Genomic DNA, 16,687 nt, shown 5'->3' on the forward strand with positions numbered 1-16,687 from the left:
TTACGTCCTCAGCCGACCGGTATGGTCTCTCATATGCTTTGGACGCGATATCGCGACTACTGCCACAGCAGCCTTTTGGTCTCCTTGATGGCTTAATGGAATTCCAATAGCAATGTTCAGTCTGTGAGGAAGAGAATGCACTAATATCCGCCTTGGTTCACCTAATCTCCGTTTCGGTCTCGCGAATCACGGTGAAACAAGCTTCTATGAGCAGGGAGCGTTTCATAAATCCTTCATCTTCAAGCCGCCCGCACTAGCCTTGAACAAGCAGAAAGCGGGTCTAACTAAGGCTCGGTGTGGCTTAGCGTCTCCGTCGCGAACGTTTCACACCGGACTTTCCATCACCAAACGGCTGTCATGCCATCTGGCGTCCTGTCAAAACCGTTCATGCCTGCAGATGCCGCTTGCGCGATACTCAATGTAGTTGCGCACGTTTCCTGGATATTAGCCATGCGATGCGTTCGCGCTGTCTAGAAGCCAAACTAGGCTTTGGAGGAGCATGCGCCGAGTCAAGTGGAATTCTTATATTATCTGCTGGGCCTCGTCGTGCTTTTCAGTTCGTGTTGTTCCATCGCTCACTACTGTCATTCATTCTTCGTGTTCGTAGTATCTTCCTTCATTTTCATCAACTTACAGCTGGTCTCTGTTCCTTACCTTCCAAACACATACTTCAAGATGTTCGCCAAAACTACTCTCATGAGCGCGCTGCTCAGCGCTGCATCTGCTGGTAAGCTTTTTTCTATCTTCCCTACGAGAGCAGCTACTGATCATTACTCCAGAAATCATCTGGGATGGCCGCTTCAACGACATGACCTCCTCTTCCGAGCTCTCCGACTGGTCCTTCTCCAACCCCGTCGGCAGCTACCAATACTACATCCACGGCTCCGGTCCCGTCACCGACTACGTAAACCTCGATGCCACCTACAAGAACCCCGCCGACACAGCGTCGAAGCAAGGTGTAAAGATCACCATCGACGAGACCGCGAAGTGGAACGGCCAGACCATGCTGCGCACCGAACTCATCCCCCAGACCAAGGCTGCCATCAACAAGGGCAAGGTCTACTACCACTTCTCCGTCAAGACCACGGCTGAGAACGCCCCTACTGCCACCAACGAGCATCAGGTTGCTTTCTTTGAGAGCCACTTCACTGAGCTGAAGTACGGTGCGTCTGGATCTTCCAACACCAACTTGCAATGGCACGTTGGTGGCGTCTCCAAGTGGGACGTTGAGCTCGTCGCCGACGAGTGGCACAACGTTGCTTACGAGATTGACTTCGATGCTGGTTCCGTCTCGTTCTGGCACTCCACCGGTGCTGATGAGTTGAAGCAGACCGCTGGTCCATTCGACGCGAGCACCCAATCCAACGGTGCTGACTGGCATCTTGGTGTCCTAAGGCTTCCAGGTAACGCCGACAAGGACGGCGCTGAGGATTGGTTCTTCAGCGGTGTATACATCGAGGATGGTGAGCTCACTACCAAGGTTGGCAGTGGAGCTGCCGGCGCGGCCCCGGAGAAGCCTGCTGCCAGTGCCGCCGCACCTTCCAAGGTCGCTTCCTCTGCTGCCCCTGCTGCTACTTCTTCCAAGGCTGCTGTTGCTCCGGTCTCTTCTAGCGCCGCCGCTGTCGAGACCCCTGCTGCCTCTTCCAGCGCTGCCGCTGTCGAGACTCCCGTTGCTTCTTCCACTGCTGCCGCTTCTTCCGTTGCTGCTCCCGTCGAGACTCCGGCTGCTTCCTCTTCCGCCGCCGCTATCTCTAGCGCCGCTCCCGTTGAGACTCCCGCCGCTTCTTCGACCTCTGCTGCCGCTCCCGTCGCTACTCCTACTGCTGGAGCCGGCTCTGACGCCAAGCTCCCTGAGGAGTTCACCATCAGCCAGTTCGTCGCTTGGCTCAAGGCCAAGACTGGCAAGAACTAAGCAGACGCCATGTGCACGCTCCGCTTTGAGTAGTCAGCCAGTTGGCACCTTACAAATTCTTGTAGATATCTTTCTTCTTCGCTAGCTATTGCAATACATTGTTCGCAATTCTTATCTCATACTCTGCTGCTGAAAATGATGGTTATCGATACTCGAGCTTTTGGGCTCGTCTCCACTGCAAGGTCTGTCGACAAGAGCCTTCATAAACCATTATCCAAGCTTACTTCCCCTGTTAGAAACCCTTGGTCACCTTGATTCTCTTTATTCCCTGTCGATGTACTATTTTATTACCCTTGGCGAATACAGTGTCCGAATGCGAATGCGATCGTACCTAAACCCATCGCAAAGACAATACCGAGACCTACACCTCCCTATATGAAACCTCAGAATACGGAGAGGCCGAATCCGCGCCGTATATCTTACTGAAGGATAGAAGACAAAGCCTAGACTCCAGCTTATGCGGAATGCTTTGACCCGCGCAATGCGACGTCCATGTAGAATTTTTCCGAACTGTGCATATCTGCAGGAGGCTGACAAGAATTCGTAAGATAGCGGTTTCAAGGTGTTGATTCCGTCGGAAGAGCGGTGGAGAAAAGATTACTGATTCCAGCCCTCGACTGTTGAGACTGCGCCGGCAGTTGCTACTGAGAGGCTTCCAAGGTCTTGTCGCACTGCAAGCATCGGATTGGTGTAAAGGATTTAGCCGTGCTGATATGCGGCCGACTCTATTCCTTGAGAGCGGTCTGCATTTGGTTCTGGGATTATGTCTAGATATAGACACTGACGGTCTGCTAGGCCTCGAACGATGTTCGGCGCTCCCGAGATCGCTTGGTGAAAGAAGACGAATCTCGGTGACATCTTATCCCGAGGTATTCCTCAGTTGTTCTCTTGGCAACGAACCATCGAGTTTTACAATTCGACACAAGAATCTGCGAAGTAAGCACCGATCTCCCGGGTTGATGCTGGGGTACTTGATGAGACACGCACCGTGCGAGGCGGCGCACTAGATGACTAAGAAGGTCCGATTGATCCGGTAACAGCCAAGTCCGGGGAAGCAGTGATGCAAAAGATCTGTGGTAGATTCATCTCTGCAACAGTACAGCATCAAAATTTACCGTCTTCCTACCTGAGACTGAAAGTGACGTACGGTCAAATATGACATCATCCGCGACCGTTACCTGTGAGGCGTTTGCCGAAAGCTTGCTAAACATAGTGTTACCGAACGCGGTCGAACCTCGACGTCGGCCAAATCTTAAAAACCCCAGATCCCAGTACCGTCAGCCTTAGCACTCGCGATACAGAGCCTCACCTCACAAATCTTAAAAGGGAATTATATTCCCAGAATAAGACCGTATCCGCATACGTAAGGCAGGGTACGCAGAGACCTTCTACAAGGACATCAACGAATGGAAGGTATTCGATCGAGAAATCCACGCTATGGACCCAAGCACGGATATAATGCAAGCATCTTCAGAGGGCCCGTGACGGTCATCTGCCGCGTAGTCCAGACTCTCAGACCCTACACTCAACACTACAGAGATTCGCCGTCCGGGGTAGCACAGGAAAGACCAAGACTTGACCTCCGGTCAGTGTCAGAACTGCAAACTTCCGAATCGTATCAGAGATGCAGCTTCAGAGCAGCCGCCAGCATCCGAGACCAGAGCAATGATGGTAGAGATGTGTATATAAGTCCAGCAGACAGATGCCATTGAGATGGATCAACCACGAAGAAACCATCTCTTTCAAACTCTTCGCACTCTGAAATCTTCCCGGCTACTTCTATCCGTGATAGTGAGTATACAAGAGCATCTTTCCAAATCATCTGGAGTGACCATTATCGTCCTCTTTTTCTCCTCTCAATATACATCACGAAATATTCACAATGTCTGCCCGCACCATGATACGGCGACCAGCAACGGTCCGCACCCTCTCCCACGCATCCACACGCACTGTAGCACTCCGCCGCCTAGCAACAATGGCCGACACTAAAATTGGCACTATGCCCCCGGGTCACAAAGCCACAGTCGGCCACCTCCAGACCTTCGAACTACCTGAATCACTAAGCGGAAGTGCCTCCGACAAAGCGTTAGGCAAGAGCATGATCGACGCATGGAAGCGCGACGGCATACTGCAAATCTCCATGGACCCCATCAACCGTAAGCTCGCCGACGCCGCTTTCCTGACGAGCAAGAAATTCTTTGCTCTCGACCACAAGAAGAAGGCTGCTTGTCTCGATGATCAGAGTTTCGCGGGCTATATCGCTTCTGGTGAGGAGATTACGGACAACATCGCTGACTACAGTGAGATCTTCACTGTTACAAAAGATCTCGCACCGTCTGATCCCCGGGTTCAACAGAAGTGGCCATGCCATGGACCGTGCCCCTGGCCGTTCACGCAGATGAAAACTATCATGCAAGCGTACATGGATTACCTCGGCGAGAGTGGCGAGAAGATGTTGCAACTCATCGCTTGGGGCCTTGGTCTCAAGGACGGAAATGCTTTGACAAGGTACACGCAAGATGGCTGGCACCACATGCGCGTCCTGCGCTTCCCTCAGGACACTAAAGTCAACGGCAAGGGTAAGGCAGGTCGTGGTATCGGGTCGCACACTGACTACGGTCTTCTTGTCATTGCCGCGCAGGACGATGTAGGCGGTCTTTTCATCCGCCCTCCCATCGAAGGCGAGACGTACGCAAACTGGAAAGAGACAGCCGCTGGAAAGAACGAGGATGCCGATGGCTGGGTCTACGTCCCACCTGTCCCTGATGTCTTCACTGTTTTCCCGGGCGATATGATGCAGTACATCACCAACTCTTTCTTACCCTCTACTCCCCACAAAGTTGGCCTCAACACACGCGAGCGTTTCGCTTTCGCCTACTTCCACGAGCCCAACTTCTCGGCTGTCATGAAGCCTTTGCCTGGATTCGAGGCAGGCCAGGAGCCTACTGAGGGTATTCACTATGGCACCCATTTCACCAACATGTTCATGCGCAACTACCCGGAGAGAATCACCGCTGATAGAATGAGGGCTGAGGGCAGGATGGCGTTGTTGGACTCACCCAACCTAAGGTGGAAAGACACACCCGCCATGGGCCCGCAGGATGTGGATGTGGACAGCACTTTCCCCGCGGTTCAGTCTATGAGCGAGAAGAGAACATCTGCATGACGATCATCTATGGAGGCTTTCTCTTTTCCTCGAGCATTTTACTTTTAGCGCTTCAATTAGCATAACGGCGTTATAGATCTGTGGTGTAGCTGCTGTCAGAACTCAATATTCACTATTTTCGTCTCAAATCATCCTGTCGAATGTCGTAGTCAATGAAACCGTCTTGGCCATCTAGACCGACATACTGTAAACTTGTATCGCGCAATGTCGAGTATGCTTCGATCCAGTAGACAAAGAGAAGATTATCCAACACCTTTTTAGCACAGTGTAAAATCTGGCTGGTGTAGTAGCCGAAGCACTTGACTATCCTGTTAGATGGCCGACTGTGGGCAGGTTTGCTGAATCTGAAATCACACTAGCCGGGTTGATTCGATTGGGGAACGAGATCCGAGGTGTGTATGCTCATAGTACCTTTCCAGTATGAACCAACAGCCTCTAGGCCCCTTCCAAGTTGAGAAGGTTTCTTCCAAGGATCTGACGGCGGGGAAATTCAGAGCTTCGTAGTATCCTGTAGTATCTCATTCATCGATTCCGTCAGACTGGTCAGACGTGACGTCGAAGATGGTTACTACATTCTCTTTGAAAGGTGTCTATTAAGTCTTATGAAATTCTTCTCACGAGTGGGGAGATAACCTCCCAGAGTGTCGATTTACTTCTGCTAGAGATTATCTGGTTTCTTTTTGAACGGGAAAGCCATGAACATAGGAGCCCATTTCGATATTTTTATCAATATCAGCCCTGCTTGACAAGCACTTTTTTCGTTTACATCATAAGAGAGGCACTAAAAATACCAAAATCGAACATAACCCAGATCGAAACACCATCGAATTGATGCTGCTTTGCCACAAAGACCACAACATTAATGAGAATCTCCCAAGAACGAAGACCACGTGAATAAGCGCTTCTTAGGTGGGTCGGCTCAAGTCTCCATAGAAGAGGTCGAATCGGAAATTCATGAGTTTGGTGAATGTTATGGCAGTCATGCGCCTACGTCATGGTAGTTGTGCGATGCGTGAATGACCAAAGCAACCCTTTATCCTTTGTCCAAATCTTTCCCTGTTACATCTTCACACTGGTAAATTTGTTTAACCTGCCCAGTTGAATTTGCGAATGGTGCCATCGTGTTCTTCTCACCACGCCCTCCATTTCGGTCGCAACCATGTTGAGCATAGTAGCTGGCAAAAGGAACAAGCCGCGCACCAGCGCCAAAACCACTATCCCCACCATGGACATTCAGCAACACTTCGCAAAGCCTAGGGCCGATCGAGAGAACATCGCACACCGCCAGCGATCATCTGAACAAGCGCACATTAGACGCTTTCAGAAAAGGTTGGCCCATCAGGACAGAACCAGCCGCATCGAGAACCAACTTCCGAGCCACTGGACTCGGGGAGACAAGGTCAGTATCAAGATGAGCATGGAAGAAGACTCGGTGGCTGACAAGACACAGAAGCAGGTGGCTGCCCGTATCACCGTCGCAAACAAGAAGGTTCAACGAACAGTGTTGGTCGCAAACGCGGAAGACAACTCGGATGTCACAACCAAAATGACATCCAACTCCTCCAGCAATCGCGACAAGTCGAGCCCTGAGCCCGAAAGCGACAAGCGCAGCTCAAGTTCCGAGACTGACCAGACCTCGCACTGTGAAAGCGACGGTGGCAAGACAGCACTGAAGCTCAGCAAGGTCTTGATGCTACTGAATGGCGAGCATGTGAAGCTACAAGACGAACTTGGCAGTGTGAAGCACCAGTTGAGCGAGGAACACTCTCGGTACGAGTCACTCGAGCAGAAATACACCGAGCAGCGCAGTCAGCGCGTGAACGACAAGCACTTGGTGGACCACTGGGCCCAGGAAGCTGCTGATGCGAGATTTGACTGCGAAGAAGTTGAAGGCGCAAAGCAAGTCCTAAAAGATCGTCTCGCCGACGCGAAAGAACAGCATCGAATCGATCTCGAAGCAAAAGACCGCGAGATCGAGACGTTAAAGGCTATGCATGATCTCAATGTCGCGGCCAAGGACGTGGAAATTGAGAAGTGGCACCAAGCCTGTATGCAGAAGGACTCCACGTTCCAGAAAATGGTGACAAAGCTAGTTAGCGAGCGTGACGAGACTCGGGCCAAGGCCATCCGTGAAAAGGGAAAGATTTGGGCAACCAGTAGGAACAAGACTGATGACCTGAAAGAGAAGCTTGAGGCATTGAAGACGAAATACGATCGGATGTCCGCTGATTGTGTTGATGCTACTACCAAGAACAAGGAGACTATCGTCAATCTTGTCACTCGAAACCAGCAATTGGAGTTGGAGCATGGAACCATGTGTCGAATGCTACAACAAACTTGCACGCAAGGGTCCGAGCTACATCAGCTCAACCAAATCATCGAGGCGAGCACCGCGAGCAGAGAAGAGGCCAAGGAGCTCCGAACGATGGTGAAACGGCTGGAACAGTACAATGAGAATCTTCTCGATACGCTGCAGAACATCCAGAATGAGTGCAAACGTCACCGAGAATCCGAGCAGGATATGCGAGCTGCGTCAAAACGCGCCCATGATACTGTCCAGCTCTTGGAAGACAAGCTGGCGCTCACTAAAATTCAACTTCGCGATGCGGCGAATCAGCTCGAGAAGATACAGCAAGGTGCTGTTCCAGCGGGTGCGCATTGCGCGGCGCTTGATGCACTTGAGCAAGAGAATGAACACCTGCGAGAGTCACTTCAAGCCGAGCGAAATGACAAAGCTGAGATGCAAGGCAAGCTAGATAAGCTTGACAGCGAGAATCTCAACCTGTCCATCGAGTACGATAGCATTGACGCCGAGCTGATCCAGAGTAAAAGGTCCAGCAGTACGCTTCACGATAGCATGAAGGCAGCGATGCACGAGCTGAACATGCTCCGGAAAGTGGTCCAGGGCCAGCAAGGTGCTCTCGGTGAACAAGATCATAGTGAACTGCTGAGACTAGTGAGCAGAACCACGGAAGAAAATAAGAGCCTCGTCGAATCGAACGCTAGGATGGAGGCAAAGGTGCAGGAGGTCGAACAGTATGGCGCGACCATTGAAGACAAGTCTGAGAGCGAGGTGATGAAGGCTAAGGACTTGAGTGACTACTGGTGGCATCTCTACCATAACGAGGCTGTCCCGACTACAGAACGCTTACACGCCGAGATTGCCGCCCTCAAAGCAGAAAAGGGTGAGCAGCACTTTGTTGAGCCAGCTCCACCTATGAATCCGGTCGTTTTCGACCGGAAGATGTTGCCGTGCGCTGCCATGAACGGTCTTGCAGGCGTTCCGGCTCATTTGATCACTTCGGCTGTGTGCGATGCTGAGGGCGTTACACATCTCTCGGCGACCATAGAAGCTTTGCAAACGCTACGACCTCAAGGTTGGCAACCCGTAGTCGTTGCGGGCAAAGTCTGGCTATCGAAGATAGTGAAGCCATTGGTGGAGGATGATGCCGTGATGCAGATCCAGATTGGCCATCACAACGGAGATCTGAGTAGCACAGGCCCTGGACAATTCTCGATGAGCGACACGTACAGGTCACGCAACACTCAGATTCCTACCAACTCCATGGTATACAACGGCCTGTCGGCGCATCGTTTGAAACTGCTGGCACTGTTTCTGACGAACACTTCGAGCAAACAAGCGCAAGATCCTGTCATTCCGAAGCGCGGCAACCAAGTTGCTGCTAGACGCGAAGCAAGGCGGCCGACTACAAAGCAAGCGCTAAAGTCAAAGCCTCAAGCGGCATACCGGACTGCGCAGGCTTCCACCATGGACAAATCACGAGTTCCTGAGTGGCGAGCATCGTGGCTGAAGATTGATAGCAGGATGACACGTGAAGCGTGGGAAGATGAAGACCTTGACGACGATTTCAAAGTCAACTGGGTCAGACTCTACGTCACGAAGAAAGATGATTAAACCACTGGAGACGCGGCTTGTTGCACTCAACAGATAGTCTTCATTGTTTGGATGCGACGAAGACAGATGGAGTAACTAATGGGTGGCGATGCGGTGCGATGAAGTAACCTGGACCGCCGCATGAGGCAGCAACTGCGCGTCCGTAGTATGCAAAGTATATGTACAAGGTAACAGCTGTGAATGAGTAGAGGTACACAGAGATGCGCGAAATTTGGGAGACACCTATGGTAGAATGGGATTGTGAATGGCCAGGGAAGGATGACGGGCAAGGTGGCATTCACGGGGGATGTTTCTGCCCGCCCATGTTCGCGCTAGATCCTTCGGGTAGGACCTGACAATCCGGGAATGACACACATGTTGACTGGCGTTTGACATGTCAACGCTGTTTCGTCTCTTAGAGCCAACATTGCTATTTATCAGGCAATATCATCAATATGGACCAGCCGTATTTCCTGGCCCTGTGCATGAATGATGGCTTTGCTATATGAGCCTGCCACAGTCTTCACCCACGACCCCACACATCCGATCGACAAAATTCTCACATATATGCTAATGCCATATATCACAACGACGCAGTGGAAGCTATGTCGGAGTTGCGAGGCATCATCCAAAATCTTTCTATCAATTAATCGTTATGTAGCCTCGCTCGAGCTAATCGGCACATGCCGTGATATACGACCTTATCGGTCTCTCTCACCAAGAGGCCTCACCGCCGCTTCTGCGACTAAATTGCGGAGGTGCGACAGCAAACGGGCACATATAAAACGCGATCTTCAGCGCGTCCTTCACTCTACTTTTTTCCGGGTAGGTGAACGCTACCTTGCTAAGAGCGCGAATTCTTGAAGTGACGATGTTGATCTCACTTTTAACAAGAGTATCGGTCACTGAGGTGCGATTGTACTCAGCATCTCCAGATTCATACATAAGTATGCTATCATGCTCAATTTTGTTTTCCCTTGGTTTCGGTTTTGGACGCCATCCGGAGGTATGCTGCGCCGCTGTATTTTCGCCGCTCGCCGTGCTTGTATCGTCACCCATTCACCTACCTTCACCTACCCACCCGCATCGCCGCGATCAGGCCAACAGACACCCGAAGTCACGGTGACGTAGCTTGTTGAAATATTCATCGCCTAGCGTATGCTTTGGCATTGTCGCGTTATTGAGCCTTTTCCAGGCCAGTCAGGTCCGCCTGCGCCACAAAGTGAAGGTGACCTGAAACACGATTTCCCTACCCAACCACCCTTTCTACGCAAAGCAATGATACGCCATGGCGACAAATCAGGAATCTGGAGAGGCTGGGCCAATTGCGTCCCGCCGCTGCCTTTCGCGCTGCCAAATGGGGTAGTATCGTACCCACGACCGCAACGAGCACTCCCCAAGATTGAGGAAAAAGTGAGGGATTTGACATGTTTTATACCCTATGACTGCTAATCAGCCTCTTAATGGCTTAGATAATGCCCAGCCTGCTCTTTTCAGAGCTTTCATAGTAGCTGCCGACTGCAGTATCTATCCTTTCTTCCAACAATTCACGCCACTTTCTGATCATATTCAAACAGCCCTACGACTTCTTTGATACGCTATCTCCTAACAAGTATCTCAAACTATGTCTTCCAGCCAGACTCCTGAGCACGCCTTCGATATGTTCACCGAAAGCACCTACTTCGACGAGGACATCCTCCCCTGTGCCGACGTCCCTCTCCCTTCGATTGAGTGCACCGAAGACCTCCCGGCTAACTTCTTCGACTCGGCCTTTGACATTGGTTTCGAAAATGAGAGCCTCCACTCTGATATGTCTGTTTGGCCTGCCGATGGTCTGTTGGAGTGTAGCAACAATCGTCAGGCTGATCCCGTCGATCTCACCTCCTCATCCCCCTCCTCAGGCACCATCGAGACTCTCTGGAGGCCCTTGATAGGATTAGATACTATCAATGCTGCTCTGCCAGATACTCCAACTCCCTCCCGTGCTCCCACCAAGCATCGTGCGCCTAAGGCGAAGACCTCGATGTCTGTCAAGACAACACAGAAGCCCAGGGTCACCAAAGCTAAGAAGACCACGAAGCCTGAAAAGGCTCACAAGCGCACTGTTTCAGCGCCCTCCAGCGGACCTCGTAGTGTGCAAACACTCTACACCCTACCCTGGTCACATCTTTCCCAAGAAGAGAAAGGCCTTCTCCTCCTCCCTCTTCTCCAAGGAATCGATCCAAACACGGGTGAAAGGATCGGTGAAGCTGGTAGCCTCCTTCCTCCGCCCTCTTTCGAGATGGTCACCGACGATGTTTTCGGCACCGGCGACGATGGCACCAATTTCATGGACGAGCCTTCTCCCTTGTCAACTTCAACTTCAGCTGCAAGTACTACCATCGACCTCACTGGCGATGATCTCGACCTCTCCGACAAGGATATCGCTGTTTTCCGCGCCTGCCAGGCGTTCAACATTCAGCACGAAGCGCAGAAGAAGAACGCCCTCCCCACCGTTTTAGACTTCAACTTCGACATGCCCGACTTCGAGTTTGATGAAACCAACTGGGATATCTTCGATAACTTTATGCCTGCTACCCAGGGACTTGGTGGCCCCGATAGTAACGGTGTCGTTGGCAACTCAATCCAGAAGGTTACGACTTCCAATGACAACGGCAATACCGGCCGCGTCTTGAACCTACCTGACATGATGGGCACTGGGCTTGGTCAGATGCCGATTCCTTCCGGCGACTATGGACGGAAGCGTCAGCAAGAAGCTCTTGGACGCAATGCCATGCTTCGTGCTACTGGTCGTCGTCGCTAGAGTTTTGGATGCTGTGGTGGTATTCCTTTTCATTGTTCTGTTTGGTTGACGGCGCGGTTTTGGAAAGCTGATTAGGTCAAGCTGATTGACATGACGTCCGGTTAGCTACTATGGATATGAGCGCAGCGGACGAAGAAAGATACGGACATAAAACGCTCACATTGACTCATCGTTGAGCAGCGGATGCGCTTGAGTGAAACATTGATAGAATAATATATAGACATACTCCATTCTGTCCCGTCCGGTGTTACATCATCTCCTGGGATATAACATTCAGATTTTCGATTCACCGTTTCGCCCATGCTTTTCAAACAACTCATAAGCACCCTCTTCCCACTTCGTCGTCAAGGCGGCACACTTAGGGTCACCCGGTGGCACTACCTGTCCACCGTAGATCCCACAAAGCCCCGTCTTACGATCGATCCACCAGATCAAGTTGGGATAGCCGCCCCAATGCATAGTCCCCGCTTTCCTGCCATCGGGCGCATCGGATGTAATGATTATGCCGCCAAGACTGTAGTCTTTGGTCAAATGCTTTGGGGTGTTGCCCATCGCATTATTCGCCTTAGAGTCGTTTATCAGAAAAGTCTTCTAGAGGTGAACTAGCAGGATAGAGGAGGTGGGGAAGAGAAACATACCATATCGTCCTGCATAACAGCATTCAACATCTTGCGACTCCCCTCGCTCAAATGAGGCTTGAAAAATTCTTCCAAACTCGCCTTACTCAGGATCTTCCCCTCTCCACCCTCGTCGCAAGCCAACACGCCCTTCAATACCTTGATATATTCTCCCACGCAAGTAAAACTGCCCTGGCCACCCATGCAATCGACGACTTCCTTACCCTCCCCGTCTAGATACGGCATCGGCGAATCACTATGCTTCATCTTTCCCTCTTCTGTCCTCTCGCTCATGTCTGCCATTCTAGCTTGCAGATCTGGGCGCGTGGAAGGGAAGAATGTAACATCAGTAATATCAAGTGGCCCCCACAAGTTCTTCTTCATGTATTCTTCGAGTGTAAGACCGGATATGCGCTCGACGGCTAGACCGACGTAGTCGATCCCAGGGCCGTATGTCCAGCTGGTACCGGGCTCGAACATGAGGGGGCAGGTAAACCGCTCGAGTAACTTCCCACTGCCACTAGGACGCTTCTTATGGTACTTCGACCACGCCGCCGCTAATGGGTGGCCCATGCCCTCGTACACCAGACCACTTGAATGCGTCAAAAGTTTCCGTAGCGTAATCGGTTTCTTGTGCTTCTCTTCAATTGGAGCACCCTCGTCAGTAAAGCCGGTCAGTACTTTGAACGCTTCTAGTTCGGGGATGATGCGGTAGATAGGCTCATCCAAGGTCACCTTCCCGCGCTCAACGAGTTGCATAACACTGATGGAAGTCATGAGTTTGGTGCAGGATGCTACCCACATCATGGTATTGAGATCGAAAGGTTTGGCGCGAGAAGAGTCCATGGACGTGGCGCCGAAGGCTTTAGAGTAGGTAAATGAGCCTATTGCTTGTTAAAAAATGGTGGACAAGGACTGCAAAGAGAAGAGAGCGATTACCATCGCGACTTGTAGCTGCCACAGCACAGCCAGGAATCTCTTGCGTAGCGACGGCGTCTTGGATGGCGGTTTCGAAGTCTACCATTTTTGCAACGAATATGGCTTTCAGACTGTTTGTTGGGGGATCAGTTGATTGGAAGTAGACTTCTAGTGTTTCCTTTGGTATATAAGTGCGAAAAGATACGCTAGTATTGGGACAAGCCCGAAAGACGTAGCCGATGTCAGAAAGTCAGGGATCACTATGTCAGAATTCCCACTTCAGACCTAGCACAACCGACACGGATGGAAGAAGCGGCACACTGACATAAAGAAGCTTTTATAGTAGCAGTGCCGCCTGGTATGCGCTGTCGGATTTTCGTCCGTTGTACACTACGATGGTGTACCTCGGTTCACTACGGGCGGGGCTTGAATGTTCTAGCCGTTAGTCACGACGTCGACAAGGCGGCACGGGCTCATCAACGAAGCAGCAACAAAGAAAGCATGAGAAGGACGCAATGCCATCTCTCTTGCTTTTGGGTTTTCTCTTCCCGCCAAGCCGCAAATCGCAGCTGTCGCATCACGCGCAACATCTGGACGATGTACCGCCTGTCTCAACACTTGTTGACTTTCGCGACATCGCATATTCTTTACGACAGACACATCAAATGTGGAGCGCACCCGCCAATCTAACCTCGAACTTATACTCCTTAGGCTCGCAAAACACCATTCGATTCCCCGATATCATCCTCACCGCTACCAGAATCTCAGTCGTACCTGCGTTAAAAATCAGTATCGGGCCTTCATGCGCAGGTGCTCAGTAATCTTCGCCAACATACTGATCGATAACACGAACTTTATCTGAAGTCTTGAATGCCCACAGCATGATCATGAACTCGTCCGGCAAGTTGTGAAGTTCCTTGTCCATCTTGTAGCTATCTTCGTTCCGGATGACCTCCGCCATCCCTCGTATCTGTGTTTCTGCGTCTTCTACCTCGGGCTCGGGATGGGTTTCAAAGTGCGTTGTCCATGGGCCGGGATCGAATTTATCCACAGCTTCGGCCAAGATACGGTAATCGAGCATGGTAAGGTTCTGCATCGGTTGAATGTCTAGATGTTGTTAGCAAGAGATTGACGAGCTGCGGTCATGACACTCACTACCAAGATGACAGTCCCACGTATGACCATCGTATTCTCCACAGTCCATACATGGAAGATTGTTCAAACCTTCCATATAAGTGCGCAATGACTCCGAAGCTGCCTCGGTCGCTTGCGCTCTCGATCCTTCTTTTGCGCCACTTGCGTCTGCAGAGCCTATGTTGAGCTGGCGAAGTTCTTGCTGAGAGCTGGGCTTGTTTTCGGGCAATTGCCTATGTTCGTTATCAGCAGAAGCTGGTCTGTCAGGCGGTTCTATGAGAGTATCTTCTGGTGTGAATGATTCCCCAAGCTGTGCGACTCCAGTGCGAGAAGGTGGCGAACCTGGTTGAGGCGGAATCGGGCTTCCCATGCTATCCAAGAAAGGGGCATGCAATCTTCTGGAGGGTGTCGTTGGGAAGACATGGCGAGGAGTGTCAGGGCTTGTTAGGACTTGACTGTCGTAAGCATTTTCGGTAGGAGCAGAAGGCTCGGCCGTAACAGCTACCGGACTAGAGAAGTTTTTAGCAGGAGCAGGATTGGCAGTAGTGACAGACGTGGTCGCCCCGCCACATGGCGATGCAGCGTTCTTGTTGAGTTCCAGCGGCAATTTTGGAGCTGCCACGACTGGAATCGTGTGCCCTGGTTGGGTCCCGCTCACAGCATATGGAGATCGGTATGGTGTATTCGAAGTAGCGATAGCCTTCAGATTACGAGCAGATGGATGCACCCAGTTATGCTGTGTAATACCTTGGTCTAGAGTCGACGAAGTTGGTGACGTGGACGGCTGTAAACCCCACTCCAATGCAGCGCGAGGTATCGATGGCACGTACCTACCGGCAGACGGAGCGGGTGATATGGACGTTGATACCAGTGAAGAGTTATCCCGAGGAGTGACTTGGTGGCGGCTCACCGTAGAGCTGGGAAGGCTCGAAACTGCAACTTCACGGGACAACGCGCGCGCTGCGGGAGACAGTGTTAGGTGCTCCGTAGTAGCATTGAATGGGTGTTGTAGAGACGTAGTTTTGGACGCAGGCGTCGCTCGTGCTACCTGTGATATCTCCTTACTTCGAGCTCTCGTGATTCGACCTACAGGAGGCTTTGGTGTAGCTTGTACCGGATGTTGGGGTTGTGGCGAAACCAAGGTTTCTGGGCGTGGTGTCACAGGCGAGGCAATCGGTTGATCTGGCAGTTGGCTCGCTGTATCGACGATATCTGGTCGCTGTGCTCTATACTTGGCTTCCCAGTACTGTCTCAATCTTGGCTTGGTACTGATAGGGTACAGCGGAATCTGTCCTCGCGATGATACCGGTAGACCAAGCAGCAAGCGTAGTTCATAGATGGTCTGAAGATGCTGTGATGGAGTGCCTGATAAAGCCATTCTAATATTAGGATCATTGGCTCCCCTTATCCATCGAATGAAGATCTCATCGAAGCCTTCGCTCGTGGATTCGGCAGCGCAAAGTACATCCTCCGGTGTAGTGAAGCCGCGAGCATAGGCGCGCCGGTCATCGTCGGTAGACTGAAATCTCCAATAGCCGCCTGCTAAATGTGACGTCTTTAACTGTCGTACAAAATGATCGAAACCACCGCTCGGAGTTGTCGCAATGCCAATATACGCCGTTTCGTAAGGCATCGATATTGTCGTGTCGGTATTGTCCTGTTGACGCGGCAGGAAATCGTCGCAATGATTAACGATAGTCCACCGTCGTGGTTAGAATAAAGTTGCTGGGGTTGGTCTGGGTGAAAAGCAGAAAGACGTTATTGTCAAGGTAAACACTGAGATTGCGCCAGAGTTCAAAAGGTATACGCTGGAGAAGAACTTGGAAAGCGAAAGAGCGAGCGTGACTATTTCTAGTGCAGAATGTGTTTCCATACATATACGACTGCGTGACATGTATCATCGACAATGAGATTGAGTTTTTGCCGCGTGTTTACCGTTCATGCTGTGGTGCACGTGCGAGGCAGTTGCCTGGTGAGGGTGACCAGACATCACCACACAACCATATGATTATGGATATTTACAAGAGAATTTGTACACGAAGCCTGTTAATACTAAAACATGATTGAAGAAATAATCCACCCGTTCTCTGTAATGCTTCATTGATTGGGACTGCCGCGTGAAAGCTTTCCAGAGTTCCGTTGCACAGGCATCGCCGAGGCCACGACGGAGCCAGCTATTTTACGACTTGGAGGTGATGAAACACAAGCACGGAATTATAGTGATCCATCGCGCAGGCACGTT

The 16,687-nt window shown here is 51.2% G+C and overlaps 6 protein-coding genes across 6 annotated transcripts; 4 read left to right on the forward strand and 2 right to left on the reverse strand.

Annotated features, from left to right (window-relative positions):
* Positions 1-675: 675 nt before the first annotated feature.
* Positions 676-1,912, forward strand: J4E82_010299 (uncharacterized protein; the record flags this gene model as incomplete). Its single annotated transcript, XM_051736514.1, has 2 exons — positions 676-727; positions 780-1,912. The coding sequence occupies 2 exons, from the start codon at positions 676-678 to the stop codon at positions 1,910-1,912; spliced, it is 1,185 nt and encodes a 394-aa protein (XP_051583718.1).
* Positions 1,913-3,794: 1,882 nt separating this feature from the next.
* On the forward strand, positions 3,795-5,078 carry J4E82_010300 (uncharacterized protein; the record flags this gene model as incomplete). Its single annotated transcript, XM_051736515.1, has 1 exon — positions 3,795-5,078. The coding sequence occupies one exon, from the start codon at positions 3,795-3,797 to the stop codon at positions 5,076-5,078; it is 1,284 nt and encodes a 427-aa protein (XP_051583719.1).
* Positions 5,079-6,237: 1,159 nt separating this feature from the next.
* Positions 6,238-8,994, forward strand: J4E82_010301 (uncharacterized protein; the record flags this gene model as incomplete). Its single annotated transcript, XM_051736516.1, has 1 exon — positions 6,238-8,994. One exon carries the CDS (start codon positions 6,238-6,240, stop codon positions 8,992-8,994), a length of 2,757 nt encoding a protein of 918 aa, XP_051583720.1.
* A 1,603-nt stretch (positions 8,995-10,597) lies between these two features.
* Positions 10,598-11,776, forward strand: J4E82_010302 (uncharacterized protein; the record flags this gene model as incomplete). The annotated part of the gene is made up of 1 exon (XM_051736517.1): positions 10,598-11,776. The coding sequence occupies one exon, from the start codon at positions 10,598-10,600 to the stop codon at positions 11,774-11,776; it is 1,179 nt and encodes a 392-aa protein (XP_051583721.1).
* A 273-nt stretch (positions 11,777-12,049) lies between these two features.
* Positions 12,050-13,417, reverse strand: J4E82_010303 (uncharacterized protein; the record flags this gene model as incomplete). The annotated part of the gene is made up of 3 exons (XM_051736518.1): positions 12,050-12,340; positions 12,415-13,277; positions 13,333-13,417. 3 exons carry the CDS (start codon positions 13,415-13,417, stop codon positions 12,050-12,052), a joined length of 1,239 nt encoding a protein of 412 aa, XP_051583722.1.
* Positions 13,418-14,125: 708 nt separating this feature from the next.
* On the reverse strand, positions 14,126-16,078 carry J4E82_010304 (uncharacterized protein; the record flags this gene model as incomplete). Its single annotated transcript, XM_051736519.1, has 2 exons — positions 14,126-14,418; positions 14,467-16,078. The coding sequence occupies 2 exons, from the start codon at positions 16,076-16,078 to the stop codon at positions 14,126-14,128; spliced, it is 1,905 nt and encodes a 634-aa protein (XP_051583723.1).
* Positions 16,079-16,687: the final 609 nt, after the last annotated feature.

Source organism: Alternaria postmessia (genome assembly GCF_024291825.1).
Source record: "Alternaria postmessia strain BMP 2775 chromosome Unknown scaffold_119, whole genome shotgun sequence".
NCBI lineage: Eukaryota > Fungi > Ascomycota > Dothideomycetes > Pleosporales > Pleosporaceae > Alternaria > Alternaria postmessia.